The sequence below is a fragment of the Poecilia mexicana genome, unplaced genomic scaffold (genome assembly GCF_051168715.1).
Source record: "Poecilia mexicana isolate PSO_F unplaced genomic scaffold, ASM5116871v1 scaffold_3, whole genome shotgun sequence".
Classification (NCBI taxonomy): Eukaryota; Metazoa; Chordata; class Actinopteri; order Cyprinodontiformes; family Poeciliidae; genus Poecilia; species Poecilia mexicana.
In genome coordinates this window covers 3,188,478-3,209,846 of record NW_028263372.1, presented here as the reverse complement: position 1 = coordinate 3,209,846, position 21,369 = coordinate 3,188,478, and the positions used below count along the sequence as shown (strand labels likewise).

The window sequence follows — 21,369 nt, the reverse complement described above, 5'->3', positions numbered from 1 at the left end:
GTTGTGTGTGAACCATGGCGGTATGTCCTGGTGTGTACTGCTGGTACTCACGTCTGTCTCCCATTATGATGCTTTAACTGTACAGATCCACATGTTGGAGCAGCTCTGTTATTTCCTCTGGTTCTGGATGCAGTTCAACTAAAGGGATTTTTTTTACCTTGTATGTGTAAACAAGTTTATTTTTTTACAATGATTAGGAGCTTTTTAGCACCTGAAAAGCTTAAAACCTGAGCTCTAACCTAGAGATGCACTGATATTGATATTTGTCTGATATCTGTCCAATATTGAGAAAGATTTTCTCAATGTGGGCAGTACCGCCCCCCGGGGGACTTTCAGAGGACAGCAGGGGGCCTGGTGGAAATATTTACAAAAGGGGGGCGCTATGATTCTATGGAGTTAGATTTGTTTCACAATTATTCAATCAAAAAAAAAATCATGTCAAACAAAAAAAAAAGTAGTATTCAATCAAAAAAAAAAAAAAATCTTAACTTTTTAATCATAAAATTTATTTTTTACAAAACAAAAACATTTTTAAAGAGTTTTTTTAATTGAAATCACTAATTTTTGTTTGAAACTTATTTTTTGGTTGAGTTTTTTTTTTTTTTTTTTTTTTGAAGCTCCTGTTTTTTGGTTGAACTCGTTTTATTGCTTATACAACTTTATTTGCTGTTGCGAAGCTTACATGAACATTCGGGGCTTAAGGACGAGCGATGTAAGACGTGTTCCGATTGGTTAGCGCTGACTAAAGCGGATGACTCCCTCTGTCCCGAACTGCAGGGCTTCAGTGACGGGACACAGAATGTGAATGGTAAGTAATCTTCACAAAACTACACCGTTTAGCAGCTTCTAAAGTGTCCACCCTGTTTCAAAGAAGAAATCTTACACAACTTATGACGACAGTCACATATTTTGTCTGCCGCGATACCGGTAACATATTGTGCTAGCTAATGTTAGCACTAGGTAAAGTTCATAAACTAGGCTTGTGTAATATTCGTTAACCAGCGCACCTCTGTCGAGTGGCATTAAGCGTGGAAAATACCAAATATATCTGGAGGAAATATGAGTTAAAAACTGTTATGTAATCCTCCGTCACTTGACGTGTGGTGCAGATTAATGTGGACCTGATAACATTGGTGCAACGATCCGCTATTTTCCATTTTAGCTTCAATGCTAGTTAATACACACACACACACACACGGAGGATTACGTGATTCCTTTGGGGGGCGTTTTCTCGAAGGTAAATTTTACACCGTAAATGCACAACAATACCAGTTTAGATTTTGAGCAACTTGCTAAAACTGTAATGTGTAACATTAAAACATGCCTCGCTGCATGTTTTAATGCAGCCAGGCAAAAAGATTAAAACCAGATTTCTGTAGCCTGGTTAGACTGGTATGTGTTTGTGGTGGTGCTTAAATCACATTTTGCCATAAAACATTCATGTCAAATGGGATTTTGTTTTTTAATCCCTTAGGACGATTTTACCAGGGTTTTCATACAAGAATCAGGTCGATAAATCTCCGATAATGTTCTCTTTACATACCGAGGCGCAGCTTAGGCAGAACCTGAATACAACACACACATGAAAGGAAGTTTGACAAGCAGACAAAAAGAAAGTCAAAGTCAGAGAAAGTCAGTGTTTGTAGCTTTTGGTGCAGCTCCTCTCCTGCTACTAGTAGCTTCACCGCATCAGGTCAGCGTTACACCGGCTGATGACGTTGCTGTGATTCACTTTGTCTGATGTCTGATTTTCAAATATTTTATGTTTTATTGAGGATTTTTGTACATATGTTTTGTCAGTGCTGTGATCATGTCAAAGCAGCAACTTGTATTTCATCTGGACGTTTCCATGGAAGGACAACAGAAAATCGCTCTTATAAACATCCCTCAGAAAAATTTCAATAAAGAAATCCTTCCATGTGTGATACCACGTTAGACAGCGTTCATTTTATAGAGTTAACATCGGTTCTGTAAGTGATCTGGTATGAAACAGTAGCACCACAGCACTTTTGAATTTTAATCATCAGAAAACCGAAGCTAAAAGGTTTACGCCAGTCTGCTTTTCCCCATCGATACGCGCTTCCCGACCGCTCCACGGCTTATGGGGTAAAAAAAAAAGACGATGCGCACGTTGCACAAAACTCTGAAACAGGAGAACCATGACATAGAACGGAGCAACGAATTATTAATCTATAAATCAATAGACAGGTCTATATACAGATACAATCCATGTTTCTGTCTCATATTTGTATGGCATTAAAAGGATCTGGAACTTTTGTTTTTCCACTAAAAGCTCTGGTTTGCACAGTAAATGCCATGTGGGTGAAATTTTATGGATGATACTCTGATGTCCCATTCTCCTGAAGGCAGCACAGAGCTGCACCACCAGAAACTCAGAAACATTGGAGAGAAGAAGAGTTCTGATTAATGTAGTTACAGTTCTATCCATGTTTTAATGATCCAGGGCTCAGTCCTTTTGCAAATAGTTCACAGTTTGAACTGGCATTGTTGTACATTATCTGGTCATTTTGTGGAATATTTAACAACTAGAAAATGGCAAAGAACAAGAATAGTTTTTCCACTCTGATTGGCTGCTGTTAGGCCTACCAATTTTAAAATGAATGTCCATTCATTGTATTTTTCTTAGATGTTTGTAAAAATAATTTCTATTCCCATGGCTTCATTTGTTCTCTAGGATAATATTTTTGACGATAATTCCAAAAACATGCATAAAAAAAAAAAAAAAAAAAATCAACAACAGTGATAGTAATACTAATAAAAAAATAATATTCAGTGCAAAGTAGCCTACAAATTCTTTGATGGGGCAGTGAGGGACCTGGATAATAGATAAGGGGGCGCTGGGCTGAAAAAGGTTGAGAAACACTGCTCTAGATGGATCCTTGTGAACAGTTCAATGCCGTGAATGGTAGAACTCCAGCATCAGTTCGTGACTGTTTTTTTACAACTTAGCTTGCTTATGATGCTCTGTACCAGAGGTGGTGCTAGATTTTGTTCCCATAAAGAATCCATCATATTCTATTTTTACTCTCCAAATTCTAACTGATGTTGACATAGGCTATTTAGCCACAATCTTCATGAAGTTTAGTTAATATTCCACCAGCTGAACCGTGAATGCAAATCCCATCACACATAAAGCAGATGAACACATCTTTTTCTCCTCAGTGACAAAATACACTGACTGTGGTTCCATTCACTTATAAAAGAAATTAAATGAATCCATTTAAATTATGAGCACTTCACCTGCTGTGGTCTGAACGCACAGCCTCACAGCTTCCTCCTGGTTTGCATCTGGAGGAGAAATCTGTTGAGGATGTGGTTGCCATAAAAATCTCCAAACAGAAAAAAATAATTTCCAGATTTGACAAATTTTCGTTCAGAAAAAATTGCTAAAAAGGCCTGGAAAGTTGCTAAATACAGCAAAAAAGTTCAAGTGCTTATTTTGTTGTGACCACAGCCCTGACACTCAGTGGGCCTTTCAGTGTCTCTTCACTGCGCCAACTTTGCTAGAATTTTAACATTACATTAACCCTAACCCTAAGCTTCACACAGGAGTAGCAACACTTTAAAGCAGCAGTATTTACTTTTATAAAGAAAAATAGACTTATTTAAACTGTCACTTTGCTGTGACAGTATGGTGGAAAAAACAATCTGTGGAAAACAATATCAAGTTCCTCTGCCTTCTCCCAGTGCTATTTAGAAACAACCAATCAGAGCCAGGATGTCGTAACGGAGGCTCAGCGAAACAGCTGACTTCTGTTTGGCCGCGCGTCGTGTTAGTTTTACTTGTTACCATCATCTCCCCTCAGATCACAACTGATGAATTTTAACCGAGCTTTCCAGTACTCCCGATGTTACGCAACACATAATGTAACACGAATGTGCTGTTAATCACATTCGTACAGAGCTCATCCCTCCTTTGTCTCCTCTGCCCTTTGCTCCCCGCTATACTGCAGCTTCTCCCTGACAGCAGAGCGTGCCAAGAAGGCTCAGGCTATTTACCAAATGGCCACAGATAATGGCAGAGTAACATTCTTCCTGTTATGGTAAGTTGTTTCTTGCCATTAGCACATTTAGTGGTGAGTATCTGTGATTGACTGACAGCATTAAGACACTCCTCCTGGCTCCGATTGGTTGTTTTTGGTCAGGACGCCATGGGAACGGTGCATTTCTTAGCTCAAGCAGGAGATGAAGGAGCTTGATCTTTCCACAGATTGTCTCATACCAAACTGTCATGACATGGTGACAGTTTTAAACAAGCAAGCATTTTTTATAAAAGTCACATACTGCAGCTTTAAAGGTGTGCTCCCACTAATAATAATCCGGCTCTAATGTCCCAAGTTTATTGAGGACAGGAATGTCTTGGTCTGGAACATTCAGGGTCTGTTGTGTTCAGAGGCTCCTCCAGTACTCATCATCTAACGTGTAATTATTTACTGTACAAAACAGCTGAAGTCAAAAAAAGGTTTTATTTGGGTCAATCAGAAGAAATGTATACAAGCACCTGACTACAGAGTTAAGCTCTCCTCTCCATCCGTCCACAATCAGCCTTTAGAAACATCACTTAAATAAAGGTTGGTCAAAATGAACGACATTACTTCAGATGGTGAGAGGCGGGTAAAGCAAAGACCCACAGTAAACCAGTGCATACAAAGCAAGATTAAGTGCCAACAGTTAGGCGTCCTGATTAGACAATGTTTTTCATTTTTACAGTTTGTTTCATTTTATTATTACAACTATGTGAAACGGGGTTTTCAAAAAAATCTCTTCTCATCAACAACATACTTCTTTCCAGCAGGAAGCTTCCGGAAAAACAGGCTGTTGCCTCTGCCCAGGTTCCCCTGAAAGAGAGAGCAGGGAGATGATTCTGCTCATCGGGTCAGAACCAAACAGGAGGAAAGCTTTCTTTCCAGCAGAATTTTGTGGCTGAATGTTTTAATGATGGCTAGCAAATTTTGAGACCATTTTCAATTAATATAATGATAATGACATAATAAAGCAAGAACACATTCTCAGCGATCAATAAACTAGTGAACATTTAACACTGGAACTGGAAAACATTTTAAATATCCAAAATAAAACAAAACAACAGAATCACATTCATAATTCAAATAAATTGAATTATGAAGTTTCTGTAACTGTCCTTAAAAAAAAAAAAAAAAAAAAAGGCTAATTGAGACTAAAACACCAAACTTGAGACTTTATCATCCAGTTTTTGGTAGAAAGAGAAAAATGAAAAGTCATGCAAATGAAAATTGTTGAGCTCTAATTTATCATGCGATTGATTTTTATACTGCTTGTTGCGACAGGCCTAGAGATGGGTACATGGAGCGGCTGATCATGGCTTGCCATGGTTATTTGGATGTGGTGGAAGCATTCTGGGTATTTATACTCCTTTACATGTGTGTTCATGAGTGGGAACAGTGCAGTCCATGCAGCGCCTTCAGCTGTGCTCTCCTTCATGCAAATCGGAATTGGTGCAGACAATTTTATATATTATATACATTTCTTGTGAGTTGCACTTGTTGTGAATGCGGCATCCTCTGCTGCATGCTGTGCTACTGCTCTTACCTCCCTGCTCAGGTGCTTCCAGCAGTCCACCCAGGTGGGATATACAGACGCATAGGGCGGCATGCCTCCAGCCAGCCTGACAGGACAACACATCAGCTCAGCTCATCTGATCTGAGATATTTCAGCAGCCAAGTTGCCAACTTACCCGCAGTTATTGACAGCCATCAGGTGGGAGACCAGAACAAAGGGGTAGGTGAGCATACTTGCAAAGAACTGGAAGGCAGAAGAACACACACATGCACATTACTTTCTGCATATGCTGAAGGCATGTTCTGCAATGTGCATTACACTCACCCCAGTCACCGCCTGGGAGCAGTTCCTGATCTCTCCTGTGTGACTCATCTGGAAAACACAACAACTGGGTGATGACAAAGAACCACCTCAGCTGGTAGCAGCCATGGCAGCTCTATGTGGAACCGACACGGCTGCTCTCAGTGCTGCGCTGCGCTCCATTGGACATGCATCAACAAGCTGTTTTCTTGCTCCTGTCTGTTCAGACCATTAAGTGACCAACTAGCTACTAAACCTGAAGCAGGTTTTAAGAAGCTCTCCAAATCCAAGATCAGAGCTCAGATGTTTGGATTATAGAGACAAACATGCCTGTAGAACTACAGCTCTGTTCAAACTAAACCAACAGTCTGCCTTCATGTTCCACCAGACCTCTAATGTCCATCATGTCATCCAGGACGAGGAACATGTTGACAGAAAGTGATGACATCGTCACTTTTTGTTTTTATCTGTCTGGAATAGGGCAGATTAGGACAACTTTCAGATTAGGAAGATCAAATTTGTTTATGACTTTATATTATTGTGCAGCACTAAAGGAGAACATTTCATTTCCACTGACTTTAATTAGGCCTGTAATGATACATTTTGCTGGATGATAAATTGTCTCAGAAGTTATTGCAATAAATGATAACAGGGTTTCGCCCAGAAAACTTGCTAAGCCCGGTGGTCGGGGTGCCGAGGCGGTCCACCATGTTTTGGTATTAAAAGATGTTAAGGTGACAGGAAATTTAAAAATATCACTTGGTAATTATACGTTACGGGAAAACATTGCCAGTGAAACACTACTTAAACCCACAACTAGTCTTAAAAGCAACAAATCAAAATATACAATTAAAATGAATATCAATTATTTGCACTTTTATTTAATCAAAATTAAGTCAGCAGCTCCATCAGGCCCCCCAGGGATTCAGGGCCCCATAAATGCTAATATTTTAACACAGACCACAGATACATGAATGTAACACTTGTTTATTGAAATGATCAATGCTGCTAACTTTGATTCAATTTACAAATCAATTTTCAATTTGATTCAAATTACACAAATTAAAAGATTTTAAATTGTTAACATTTAAATGTAAGATTTTAAGGAGCTGGCAAGTTTACTTTGTAAAAGTTCAAAGAACAATATTCATAGTTAGATTGTTTTGTTACCCTAGCTGCAATCTGATGCTGTGAGTTTAATCTTTAAGTTTGAGCTCCGTTTGTTCACAAATACAATTTAGTAAATTGTAATCATAACTGATTGCTTTTTAGGTTGGCCAATTAAACTACTCCCAACACATCTGTTAGAGGTGCTGATGTTTTTAGCAACGAAAGGGGCCCCTAAGTCAGATTCTGCTCCAGGCCTCATGCAGCCTTGGACCGGCCCTGCATGATGAGGTAATCTGCTGCACTACACAGAGATGAGCAACAAACGGGAGATTTAATTCAATGCTGCTAATGTGGCTTTAGTAGCTCTTCCATTTCGTGTCTGTTGAGTTTTTAATAAGCGTCACAGAAACTATTCTGGTTGGTCGAGTTTATGGGACGAGTTTCTCAGATGGCCGCGCACATCAACTCTGTCTGACTAAGTGGACAAAGCATTTGATACGATTTGATGCATTGTGTAACCGGAAAAATAATACTATAATAATATAAAATCAGCGTGATGCGTTACAGACAGGAGAGCGCGAAAGCTCCTCACCAGGCTGAACCTGCATGATCAGGTTAGCGCTAGTTCGTTAACTAATACACCGGCCAACCAGGAACACATAGATAAACTTCATCAGTGCAGGCAGAGCCGGGACCTGGGCAGCGTGTTGAGATGGAAAAGCCATACAAAATTCTTTGTTCACAAATATAAATCATTCTCACCGCTTGCTCAACGCATCTCTGAAAGTTATTCCTGCAGTTCATGTAGAGCTGCGCAACCAGAGCTAACCAGAGTGGTGTTTAAAGTCTTACCTTGATCAAAAACTCTGGAAAGAATCATAATTCCTCACAGTGGGTTGATGTAAATATCCATACAGGTCAGCCTGTGTCCAGTCTGAGTGAAAGGAGGCGTGGATCCGCGCTGAGGTAAACTTAAGTCATCCAGCTGCTGCAGCGTGCGAAGCAACGCACAGAGGCACCAGCGGTGTGATTGGTCCGGCTTTAACTGCATAAACTATAAACCTATCTTCTCTAAACTTGTATTTTAGGAATTTAGGAATAAATCTGCTCCGCCAGTGAAGCACTCAGAGCAACAGAGATGCTGGCAATCCGGCTTAAAAAAGAAGGGAAAAAAAGTTTTTGTTTTTTTATTATTAATTATTATTTTATTATTTTCCTTAAAACATACACAAGAAAGGCCTAGCCTGGTGGTGGCGCTATTAAAGGATGGCGGGCTGTCAGGCCTATAATACACTGGGGGAAACCCTGGATAATATTATTTTCAGATCATTTTTAAGTAATATAATGGTAATGCCATGATAATGCAAGAACACATTCTCAGAGGTCAATAAACATTTTAACACGGGAACTGGAAGACATTCTAAAATATCCAAAATAAACTAAATTAAATGAGTTGTAAAGACTCTAAACAAAATTGTATTCCAAACATCAGTCTGGAGACTTTAGCCATCCAGTTTTGTGTAGAAACAAAAAAAGATAAATCATGCAAATGGAAATTATTGAGTTTGTTTAAATTTATCATGTGATTTATTTATTGCTTATTGCAACAGGCCTCAATTTAACTAATGTCTAAGCTTTTCCTAGAAAGAGAGCCAGAAAAATAGCTTTGACCACTTACCGAAGGTTAAAGTTAAAGGTCCTTATAATGAAATATTTGTGTATTTATGAGTAGGATCTTTTTAGCTTGTAATCAGGCCCTCCAGTGGCCTTGACCTCTCCAATAGCAGTAAACGCAGCATGTGATTCTGTAGATAATGTGTCGATGCGATGTAGATCAGCCTACCGAGTTATCAATGGCGTAAGTGTTGATGACATGAGCCAGGAGGTTGCAGATCCATAAGGACAGGACGTCAGCCAGCAGGCGAGGGACCAGACCACTGAGCAAACATTCAATGTACATTACATTCACACCATCTCAAAGCACATATTAACAAATTGAATAAATGGAGCTATTCAACATAAACGCTCATCAAACTTGCTCAAGTATACGTATAAGCTGAGTTAGTTCTGTAATGGTCCACTAAAGTACTGGTTCGGTCCACTTCAATCAGGTGAAACAGACAGAAGTGGACACTATAAAACTGACTGGAGATTAGGTTTGAGCTTTTGTTTTTCGAAAGAGCTAAGCAAGTTTACTGACGGATTCTACAACAATAAAACCACTTGAACGTCTGTGTTTAAGGATTGACTTTGACTCAGACTTTGAAAATAAAAAAGTTGACAGATTTTGGTTCTGTCAACCAACTAACATAAACATATTCTAACTGCCAAAAGAGGAAAACTAAATTGGTAGAAATTACAATTCAAAAAATTTAACATAAATGGCCACAACATCCTGGTCCCTAATTCATGTACAAGAATTACATCTAATATCTACATAAGTGGCCATTACCAAACGCAATATTAATATTAACATGAGCATTCTTAGCTCTTCAATATATTTCTATTACCAAAATATTAATTTAAACAACTTATGCAGTAGTCCATGTTATATGTAGATATTTTTTGTAGTACATGTCTTCTTAAATAAAAAATAAAAAAGCAAAAACACTCAATGTTCCATGACTTTAAGTTCTTCTCTTGTCCATGTGCATGGTCTGTGTGTATAAAACAGTGTACCGTGTTTCCCCGAAAGTAAGACAGTGTCTTACTTTCTTTTTATCCCCAAAAGCCCCACTATGTCTTACTTTCGGGGTATGTCTTATATTGGAAAAAAATTGTTGAATTTTTTGTTTTAACCATAAAATTAACATTTATTAACAACCTGAACAGTATTGTATTTGCCACAAAACAGTTTTATAAAAGGAAGTGCCAACGTATGGAGAGGGGGCAGTGGAAGTGGGCAGGAGGCGGAGCTCATTAAGATCAGAGGGAGGTGGCGACGTATGGAGAGGGGGACGGTGCGGACGTGGGCAGGAGGCGGCGCGCAGCTAGATGAGAGGTGTTTCCCCGAAAAGTAAGACATATGTCTTACTTTCGGGGTACGGCTTATATTAGCCGACCCCCCTGAAACCCCCGATACGTCTTACAATCGGGGAAACACGGTATGTAGCAGAATGAGATGTTCAGCATCTCAGTAAATGAGCATCAGTGTAAAATGTAGAGCTAGAGGTTCTAGAACGCAGCTCAGTTGGAGGCAAACATTTGCTGTTGTCTCTATACAGCCTCCAGCAGGAGCCATATTTTGTTGATCGTTGTCTTTGACACAATATAGTCTCTGATTATCTTTCTAGCTGCTAAATTAGCATGAAGGATCCAGTACTGACATCCAAAATGGCAGGATTGGATACCGTTTAGGCATTTATGCTGCTAAAAAATCCAACTACAAAAAAAAAAAATTATTTTAAATGTGAAAGTATTTTTGCTTTCCTAAGTCATTGTTGGAGATATTTGTTGGAGATATGCATTTTGTTATGACTAGCTGAATACAGAAAATTCTATATAATCACACATGTTCAGTAGGATGAAACCAAAATTATTTCAATACTTTACTTTTGAAAACTGATTTTATTCTATTTTTTTGCGACAGAGTTTGCTCTGTGAAAAAAATACACATTAAAATGTAGTAATATTCAATTTAACAGTTTGGCATTCAACTAACTAGAGACATCATTTGTTACTCATAAAACCATCTCTTTTAAGCAGGTAAAGTTAGTTTGGTATAAAGTGGAGCTAATAACAAAGATCAAGTTAAGGACAAACATACGGCATATATATATATATATATATATATATATATATATATATATATATATATATATATATATATATATATATATATATATATATATATATATATATAAAAAGCCTGATTCTACATTTGAAAAATAAAAAGACCAATTGAACTAAAATGTCGTTTTCAAAATAAACTATGAATGTTGTGACTTTATAGACCAAAAATGTTACAAGAAATTCATCAGGAACTCTACATCAGGTTTCTTCTCCGAGAAGAAAATTTTTTTTAAAAATCATGATGATATCTCTGAAGAAAATAAGAACCAAAATCATTTCTATTTCACTCCCACAAAAAAAACATGTTAATTTCATAATTATGTATAAAGTTTTCCCTATAATGGCTTTCTGCAAAAGAAATTCAAAATGACTATAAATTCCTGTGTGTTTTGTGACTGAGATTTTGAGACAATACACCTTTTTTAATTGCAACTTCATTAATGTTTTTAAAAAAGATTTTCAACAGTGGATATTGTACAAGAAATCTATTCCATCTTTAAATTTTAATGTAATAAAATGTGGTTTTCTGGCAGGGGATGAAGAGTTGAATTATGATATTAATGTAATCCACTGGTTAAATTTTCATTCACAAATACTGCTTTATAAAAATCACCTCTATTTTTAAAGTGAAATAATTTTATTTAAGATAGTGCTTAAATGTTGCAACATCACAAAAGCACCAATATATTAATGTCTTAATTTAAGATCTGAAATTTGTCTTGCATTTGTAACATTTTGTTTGATTTTCCTCAGTTAGTTTATGACTATTCTTTTTTATTTCTTCTTTTTTTCTGCTCAGTTTATCAGATCAAACTTTTTTTTATTACTAATGTGTGCCCTGTCATGCTATTAGAATTTTCTATAAAGACAGGAAAAAACAAAACATTGCCATAAGTCCACCTCTTAACTCAAAACGTCACATGCAGCAATGAATTGTGGGTAGTATACTTTGCCGAAGTCCGTAAAAATACGGACTTAGCGCAAGGGCGGAAATAGGACCCAAAATGGGTGGGGCGAAGGGCGGATGTGGACAATGGGACACACTATGACCTCTGACCCTTCAACATGAACGTGCATTTGAAGGACACAAGGAGGAACGAGGGTGGGAGTATTTGGACAGGGCCACTGTACAGGGCTGTACTGTTTGACCTCTGACCTGGTGAAAGGTCAACTACAGGTTAGATTATTTATTGATCACAGCAGTGTTGGTGCAGCACTGCAAAAATTATCAATTTATATCAGTTTTGATGCAAAACGATATGAATAATCTCGTTTTAGTATAGATCAGTGTTTCTCCACCCTGGTCCTCAGCCCCCCCCCTGCTCTGCATGTTTTAGATGTGCCTCTATTCCAGAACAGCTGATTCAAATGATTGCATGACCATCAGGTACTGCAGAAACCTGTTAATCACCCAGAGATACAATTCAGGTGTGGCAGAAGGGAAGCAACTAAAACATGCAGGACAGGGGGCCTGAGGACCAGGGTGGAGAAACACTGTTATAGATTATCTAAACATTGATTATTCTGACAACCCTACCATGAAGTGATCATATCATGAGAAGCTGATTGTACATTCTAACAGAAATTCAATGTAAAGCAAATAAAAACAGATTTCATGTCCCACATCAGTGGGAAACAACCATAACTTCATATTTTGATCACTTTTTCAATCCAAACTGTTCACAATATTGGACTGTAAACAGTTTGGACTGCTCACAACCAAAACTACATTGTGTTATGATATTCATCTCAACATCTGCCTGTTGAGATGAATATGTAGAAAACATGTTGACATGTTGGGAGGAGAGCGGGGAGCACCGAGACCACCAGGTCATTTTTCTTCCATTCCTTGCTATCCAGAAAGAGTTTGAATTCCACTTTTAAGTCTAGTGTTGGTATGAATACAATGTGTTCTGAATACACCAGGTAAAATGAAATAATAAATAAAATAAATCAGACAATAGACCTCTGCGATAAGGATGGGTCAAATATTAGAGGGTTTACCAAACAACGTAAAACTTACGCAAAGAAGCCCCAAATGCCTTCTTCTCTGTAGATCGTAACAATGGAGTCAAGCATGCCGCTGAAACCAGAAGGAACACATGATCATGGAGAAACAACTTCTTATTATGACTGTTTCCATCTGAAAAATCTGACATTACCTGTATTTTGTCTCTCTCCCAATGAACTGAACCATACACCTCAGAGTGATCACTGGAAGAAACGGCCAGTCAGGTCAGCTCAACATGCAGACTAGTCCTCCATCTTATGGGGGTTAAGCTGGTTCCAGCAGAGAAACAGGACCTACCGTGAAATGGGTGTGTGATGATGGTGGCACACGATCGAGCAATCATCTCTTTGGTACTCTGTGGACAATCCAGGGCAAAAACACATGGCTAATCACTGGAGAACTTCACCAGAGTAAACATTGCTACTCTAAATTATTTCACAAAGAATACTTTAAAAAATGTTCAATCTACAACTAGAGCATCACCTTGCAGAAGCTAATGTAGAGACTGAACTCCCAGATGTCAGTCAACAAAATGTTCAGAGGAGTGGTTCAACCAAACACACTGCCTCAGCTGGTAAACTGCGATAATCAGGCCAAGATAATCCAACATGTTGAATATGATTATTTTAGATCAAAGTGGTCCTGATGTTCTACAGACTGGACCAGATCAGTCTTAACACACCACACACGGCAGGATTATTGGTTACTATTACCTTAAGCCATAATCTTAGAATGCCAAATGTTTTAAGATCATCGGAATGGGGAAATTGGGGCAAAAAAACAAATTCTGCTGTGTCAACTAGGCTTTAGTGACTCTGCTTAACTAAAACCCATCAGGTACAACCAGCAGCTCCACCCAGAGAGAATGAAGCATGGAAAGTGGTATGGACAGTGACATTAGAGGGGTGTCCTTTAACTGCCTGATGGTAAATGAGTGAATCGCTGCTGCTGGTCAGCGGTCAGCCTGACCATATGGACTGATGTGGAGTGAGGTGGAGACAGAGGAGTTGTCATGGAGATGATTGCCTCTCAGTGAGTGGCTCCTTCATATTTTGACCATCAATGTGGGAAACTATGAGCTGGACTATAATTAAAACTAAACTGAGCCAGTTAAATGAAGAACTTGGACAGAACAATCCGAGTCTTACCTCTTCAGCAACACTTTTCAGAGCGTTCTCATCTGCTTTCGGCTTGCTACCTGGAAGCTGCATGTCACACACATATTCACACACACAAACACAACACACCAACCATTATTATTACCCAGGGGAGAATACATAGTAACTTATGATCAGCAATAAGTGCCAACATCCAGGTAAAGCACATATTCTGCTGGGATTCATGTATATTAGAAGCACTTTGAAACTGGTTCACTTCCAGGTTCATCACCACTGTCATGCCATGCTAACAGCTCACTAAGCAACAGAGTTGATGTTTAACAGTAACATGTCCGGAATGACGCCATTCGTTTCACCTCCTCTGGGGGTGGGGTCAGAGTTCAGGTATAATTTGAACTTTTGAGCTGTTTATCAGCTGCTCCTAGTTGTAGAAACCATACCTTATTGTCATGGTTACACATCATAACAGCCTGAAACCAGGAGTCAGAACAGAAATCCTTCCAGCTGAACAGCATGAGTAACCAGAGGGAATAACTGTCCAAACATTCACTGATTCCACCAGACACACAAGGTCGAAGGTCATAGAACTGCTCCAACATGTTGCCACCATCAGAGGCATAAATTCTAGAATGAATATTATTATTATTGCTTCATAATAATCAACACTGCAGGTCAACTTATAAGTCTTTGGTTAATTTAAAGCTAGTCAGTGAAAGCAGGACAGTCTTACCTGAGGTGAGCTCTTTTCCTGACATATCTAGAAGAACATGAAATATTATTAAAACCACTAAAGATTAAAAATTACAGCTTTTTCCAACCTAGTAAAGTGAGGCATTTGTAATTTCAGCAGGGAATGAAAGATGAGTGACAGAAAAGGCTGAATTGCTGTTAGGTCTGTCGCAGTAAGCAATAAATCAAATAATCGCATAATAAAATAAAACTAGCTCAATAATTTCCATTTGCATAATTTCTCTTTTCTCTCTTAATTTCTACCAAAAACTAAATAACAAAAGTCTTCAGTCTGGTGTTGTGGTCTCAACTAGCCCTTTTCTTGAAAAACAATTTTGTTTCCAAAGACCTTATAACTTATTTTATTTTTCAGTTGTTTTGTTTATTAATTTTGGATATTTAACATGTCTTCCAGTGCTAAGTGTTCATTTGAATTTAAAGTTTATTGATCTTTGAAAATGTGTTCTTGCACTATTTTGCCCTTACAATTATATAATTTAAAAATGCTCTCAAAATAACAATATTATTTATCGTATTCTGTTCTGGGACAATTTATCATCCAGCAAAATTTGTTATGGTGACAGGCTGCAGTTTAAGGTTTAGATGACCAAAATGAGTTTTACTGTGCAGCCTACCTGCCGAACTGTGCTGTGAACAACAGTGCCTATGGCTCCGGCACACAGCCTGGGACCAAGTCCATTGTAGAGTCCAGCCTTCCCATCTATCTTAATAATGTGCTTAGCTGCAACATAGAGAAAAAAACATTATAATAGATTAGAAAACACATCGGAGAGGTGCAGAAACCATAATGTGAAAACATGAACACGACTGAGCTTTAAAAATTATGAAATGTAAACTTTAATAAATAATAAACAGAAAATGTAATTTCTGATCATTTTATTAAGCTATAGTCCTGCTGGGCTTAGAACAGGACTACATCTCATCTATTACTCGATATGTTTAGGGAAGTAATTATGGGTATATATCCATTGGACATATGTCCATTAATAGGAATATGGCCTCTGATCAGGCTCATTTATCAAAATAAAAACTTGAATGTAATTTATGTGAATTTTATATAATACAGCAACATAAAGCAGAGAATTGCTGTGAAATGGAGAGAGAATGGCTGGTTTGCAAATCTAAATCGAATTTCTCTCCAGCTCATGGAGTCATTATGTTACAGAACCAGCTGATCAGGTGTTACTTTGATTCGCATTTCCCCATCAGATACTGTTTTCCCTCTGTTAAACTGGGGGGACGGGATCTGATGGGTGAATTTTAGCCACCAGGGTGCGTTCCCCCAGTTTAACACAGGGAGAATTGTATAGGTGTGTGAATGTGACATGGATGATGCATGTACACACATAAATATATATATATATATATATATATATATATATATATATTATATATATATATATATATATATATATATATATATATATATTTATATATATATATATATATATTTATATATATATATATATATATATATATATATATAATTTCCTTTTCACCCTCTGCGTGTGGTGTCTCTCTCTCTCTCCCTTTCATCCTCTGAGCTCGGGTCCTCTACCAGAGGCCTGGGAGCTTGAGGTTTCCTCCAGTATCTTGGCTGTGCCTAGAACTGCACATTTCTGGACTGAGATGTCTGATGTTGTTCCTGGGATCTGTTTTAGCCACTGCTCCAGTTTGGGGGTGACTGCCCCGAGGGCCCCGATGACCACAGGCACCACTGTGGTCTTGACCTTCCAGGCCTTTTCCAGTTCCTCTCTGAGGCCCTGGTATTTCTCCAGTTTCTCATGCTCCTTTTTCCTGATGTTGTGGTCACTTGGTATTGCTACATCCACCACAACGGCTTTCCTCTGTTCTTTATCCACCACCACAATGTCCGGTTGGTTCTCCATTACCATCTTGTCTGTCTGGATCTGGAAGTCCCACAGGATCTTAGCTCGGTCATTCTCCACCACCTTTGGGGGTGTTCCCCACTTTGACCTCGGGGCTTCCAGTCCATATTCGGCACAGATGTTCCTGTACACTATGCCCGCCACTTGGTTATGTCGTTCCATGTACGCTTTCCCTGCCAGCATCTTGCACCCTGCTGTTATGTGCTGGACTGTCTCAGAGGCCTCCTTGCACAACCTACACCTTGGGTCTTGTCTGGTGTGGTAGATCTGAGCCTCTATTGCTCTGGTGTTTAGTGCCTGTTCCTGGGCGGCCAGGATGAGGGCCTCTGTGCTGTCCTTGAGTCCAGCTTTCTCCAGCCATTGGTAGGATTTCCTGATATCAGCCACTTCAGTTATTTGTCGGTGGTACATCCCATGTAGGGGCTTGTCCTCCCATGATGGTTCCTCCAGCACCTCATCTTCTGTTCCCCATTGTCTGAGACATTCGCTGAGCACATCGTCCGTTGAGGCTTTGTCCTTGATGTATTTATGGATCTTGGATGTTTCATCCTGGACAGTGGCTCTCACACTCACTAGTCCTCTGCCTCCTTCCTTACGGCTTGTGTACATATATATATATATACACACACACACACACACACACACACACCCTCAAAATAACTCTATATACACCCATTAATGTCTAAACCATTGGCAACAAAAGTGAGTACACCCCTTGGTGAAAGTTCCTTAACTATCAATATTTTATGTGGCCACCATTATTTACCAAAACTGCCTTAACTCTCATGGGCATGGAGTTCACCAGAGCTTCACAGATTGCCACTGGAATGCATTTCTACTCTTCCATGATGACATCACATAGCTGGCAGATATTCAAGACTTTGCGCTCCTCCACCTTCCGCTTGAGGATGCCCCAAAGATGTCCTGTTGGGTTTAGGTCTGGAGACATGCTTGGTCAGTCCATCACCTTTACCCTCAGCCTCTTCAGTAAAGCAGTGATTGTCTAAGAGGTGTGTTTGGGGTCATTATCATGCTGGAACGCTGCTCTGAAATCCAGTTTCCATAGGGAGGGGATCAGGCTCTGCTTCAGTATTTCACAGTACAGATTGGAGTTCATGAAATATAACTATCCAACACTCATGCAGCCTCAGACCACCATGATGGCATTCCCACCACCATGCTTGACTGTAGACATCACACACTTATCTTTGTACTCCTCACTTGATTGCCGCCACACATGCTGGAGACCATCTGAAGCAAACAAATTAATCGTGGTCTCATCAGACCACAGGTCATGGTTCCAGAAATCCATGTCCTTTGTTGACATGTCTTCAGCAAGTTGTTTGTGGGCTTTCTTGTGTGCAGACTTCAGAAGAGGCTTCCTTCTGGGGTAACAGCCATGCAGACCAACTCAAGTTGTATGTATGTATGTATGTAGTATGTGGCGTTTGGTCTGAGCACTGACAGGCTGACCTCCTGCCTCTTCAATCTCTGCAGCAATACTGACAGCCCTCCTGTGCCTGTCTTTCAAAGACAGCATTTGGATGTGACACTGAGCCCGTGCACTGAGCTTCTCTGGATGACCAACACAAGATCTGTTCTGAGTGGACCCAGTTAAAAATGCTGGATGATCTTGGCCATTGTGCCACAGCTCAGTTTCAGGGTGTTGGCAACCCTCCTGTAGCCTTGGCCATCCTCATGTAGGCAACAATTTGTCTTTTAAGATCCTCATAGAGCTCTTTGTCATGAGGTGCCATGTTGGAACTTTCAGTGACCAGTGTGAGACAGTGTGAGAGCTGTACTACAAAACTGAACATATCTGCTCCCTATGCACGTCTTAAACCTAGTAACACTAACTAGTCACATGATATTTTGGAGGGAAAATGACAAGCAGTGCTCAGTTTGGACATTTAGGGGTGTACTCACTATTGTTGCCAGTGGTTTAGACTTTAATGGCTGTATACAGTTATTGTGAGGGAAAAATAAATTTACACTGTTATATAAGCTGCACACAGACTACTTTTCATTGTATCAAAGTGTCATTTTGTCAGTGTTGTCCCATGAAAAGATATACTTAAATATCTGCAGGAATATCAGGGGTGTATACTACTGTGTATTATATACACGGTGTCAGTTGTTCTCTGGATAAGAGCGCGTGCTTCTTATGAGCGCTGAACACGCACGCGCGTATTTTGCCTCCTGAGCGGCGAGGAGATTCTGGGGAAACAGTATCAAACCCTCCAGACAGAGCGTCACCGTACTCACATTCAGGCTGATTAAATGGAGAACGTCTGAGCAGAAATGTTCAGAAATTCACCAGGAGAAACACCTGAGCACTCACCGGCTTTGTAATATGCGCAAAGACACATGATTATATAATTATACTTTTAAGTCTTCAGAGTCAGTGTAATAAAGGTGAAAGGGAGTGGACATGCTTACCATAAGCAAACAAACCCGGAAGCTGTTGGACCTGTCGGCCGAACAGGTTCCTGCCCAGAGTGGGAGGCAGCGGCTCATGTCCGACCTGCGGGCAGGAAGTAGACTGTGATTAGCTGGAACACACTTCCTTCTTTTAGACTCCCAACCTGTTGACATGTTGCTTCAATATTATACGTTCACTCCACAAAAACACTAGAACCTTGTGAGGTTGGTTCGGTTCTTCCTCACTGAGTCCAGCTCTTGTTGACAGACATGTCCCTGCTGGGGGACAGCAGGACAACACGACGGCCAGGTTAGCTGCCAAAGCTAGTTCTTCAGTGGTCGCAGGTTTGTTCTAAAACAAACGGTCCTACCGACCGTTCACTCGTTTGTCTGTCCCTCCCTCCCCTTAGAACCAAAACGAAGCAGAGGAACTCCGAACCCGACCCACGGTCTCCGGGATTCCGCAGAGAACACTGAGTTTGACAACAGAAGGTCACGCGGACACCACAGGAGCAGAGCTGGAGCTTCTCCTGAAACCTTCCATCTTGTTAGCTTCGGGCATAACCAACAGTTTCTTTTATTAAATCCTCACAGATCAGCTTTTACACGACGAAGCTCATTTCCAACTGCAGAAGACATAGTTAGCTGCGTTATTAGATCGAGGAGCCGGTTTGCTCTTCGGATCGCAAGGCTCTGACGCGGAGCTTCTACTGATAGACCATGTTGGACCGACAGCTAGACATGTCCCACTTACCTGGATGAGGACTTTAATGTACATCACAGGGTGAGACAGGACGGTGAGCCCTGATCCCAGCAGGACCTGTCCGCATGTATCCGCCATTTTTGAATAGACGGGATACTCTCTTCTTACTTTTGGAACACTAGTAGCAATTATGTTATCGAAGAATTGTGCTACCGCCATCTAGTGTTTTAGAAGTGGCAGGACGCCTGCAGAGGGAGGAGAAGGCCTTCTCACTGGGCTTCGAGACAGAAATTGCTTCACAAATATGAATCTAAAAGTTAAGATGATGGGATGTGTATTACTTTACATGTGTCAGAATTTTGTATAAAAGTAAATAAAATAGGAAATAATGAAATAAAGTTTAAATGCTAATTTTGTTGCATTATATAGCACTCCAACAGATAGAGAAAGTAAGAGCACTCAGATATTCAGAGTAAAGTTTGTCTTTAATCAAATACATTTTTTCAGAGAGTAGATTACACATTCTGATAGAAATTAATTATTGTTCAAATTCAAACGATTTATGTTTCTGTTATGTTTTTATGGTTCCCTGCACACATTAAAATGAAATGAAACTGCATGCAGATAGATGATGCATGGGTTTCCCCACAACAACAATAAAACAACAAAAAAGTAAACAAATAAAAAATATGGTTGCAAAAAGTTTCTGTGGATAAAACATCATTTGACCAAACACTGTATTTTTGCTCTAAAACTCAAAGTTAACTTCCCTAATTAAACAAATAATCTAAAGCAAACATTGTAAAAAATATTATTTCCCAATATTTTACAACACTTTCATTTGATGACACATCTTGCTTGTGAAAAAAAATTTAATCTTTAAGGATTATTTTGAGAGTATTCATATTTAGTTAGGTTCTCTTCCTTCATGGTGTGCTTATAAAACACAAGTTCTTTTAGTTTTAAATCTAATACATTTGGATTTCCACTTGGCATAAATGCATTTTAGAAACACACTACACTACTTTTTCACAGTCGGTGTTGTTCACAAGCAGAGCCTGAACTTGAATGCAACATTTCTTCAGCCAACATTTCTGCTTACTGAATAAAAGAGACCATGCAGCAGGAATCTACTAAAGAGCCTAATTTAAAGATTTGATAATCATAAAATATATTTTCTAAGTTAAGTAATTTCTTTACAGAAATAGAAACAGAATGTCTTCTATTGAACAGAACATGTAGTTAAACTGAGAATGTCTTTGTGGGAAGCGTTTTTCTCTACTGTCATGTGGATAAGCTTCCTCTGTAACAGTGGATCATGTCAGAGGGAAGCAGCACAAAGAAAACTTGACATGTAGCTTCCAGAAACTTTAGAGCCTGTGAAGTTTTACATTATTGCTTCTTCATTTTCAACATAAAAAGATGATGGCATTTGGTACAGACAGCATGATGGACTGCTTGTTCATACATGCAACAAGAAAGATTGATTTTGATCAGAATACATGGCCCTGACAGCCCAGATCCAGCTCTGGCCACTTGGTGGCTCAGGTAAACAAAAAGAAACTGATGAATTACAGACATATTTGAAGCAAGAAAGTGTTGTTTTTCTTTTCTAATATGGGCTGTATTTTTGGTAGAGTCTATCATATTATATGTTTATTCAACCACATGTACCCAGGTCTACGTTCAGGTGTTTCAGAAACAAACCCATATTTC

General features: G+C 39.2%; 1 protein-coding gene and 1 long non-coding RNA gene across 2 annotated transcripts; one reads left to right on the top strand and one right to left on the bottom strand.

Moving 5' to 3' along the window:
* Positions 1-4,468: 4,468 nt before the first annotated feature.
* Positions 4,469-19,825, bottom strand: mtch2 (mitochondrial carrier homolog 2). Its single transcript, XM_014978277.2, has 13 exons — positions 19,705-19,825; positions 18,969-19,053; positions 15,255-15,361; positions 14,621-14,647; positions 13,921-13,977; positions 13,070-13,127; positions 12,924-12,975; positions 12,785-12,844; positions 8,813-8,906; positions 5,884-5,931; positions 5,735-5,802; positions 5,590-5,665; positions 4,469-4,859 (listed from the first exon to the last, which is right to left on the bottom strand). The coding sequence occupies exons 1-13, from the start codon at positions 19,789-19,791 to the stop codon at positions 4,773-4,775; spliced, it is 906 nt and encodes a 301-aa protein (XP_014833763.2). The 5' UTR covers positions 19,792-19,825; the 3' UTR covers positions 4,469-4,772.
* On the top strand, positions 19,041-20,051 carry LOC148160100 (uncharacterized). The gene is made up of 2 exons (XR_015762453.1): positions 19,041-19,260; positions 19,361-20,051. It is a non-coding gene; the product is annotated as an uncharacterized LOC148160100 (long non-coding RNA).
* The last annotated feature ends 1,318 nt before the right edge of the window (positions 20,052-21,369 follow it).

What these genes read in the sequence shown, in the direction of transcription:
- mtch2 (XM_014978277.2), bottom strand. Translation starts at nt 19,791, where the DNA reads ATGGCGGATACATGCGGACAGGTCCTGCTGGGATCAGGGCTCACCGTC. An exon ending in ACATTAAAGTCCTCATCCAG is followed by an intron (nt 19,054 to 19,704) that starts GTAAGTGGGACA and finishes TCCTGCCCGCAG; the next exon opens with GTCGGACATGAGCCGCTGCC. An exon ending in AGGAAAAGAGCTCACCTCAG is followed by an intron (nt 13,978 to 14,620) that starts GTAAGACTGTCC and finishes TGTGACATGCAG; the next exon opens with CTTCCAGGTAGCAAGCCGAA.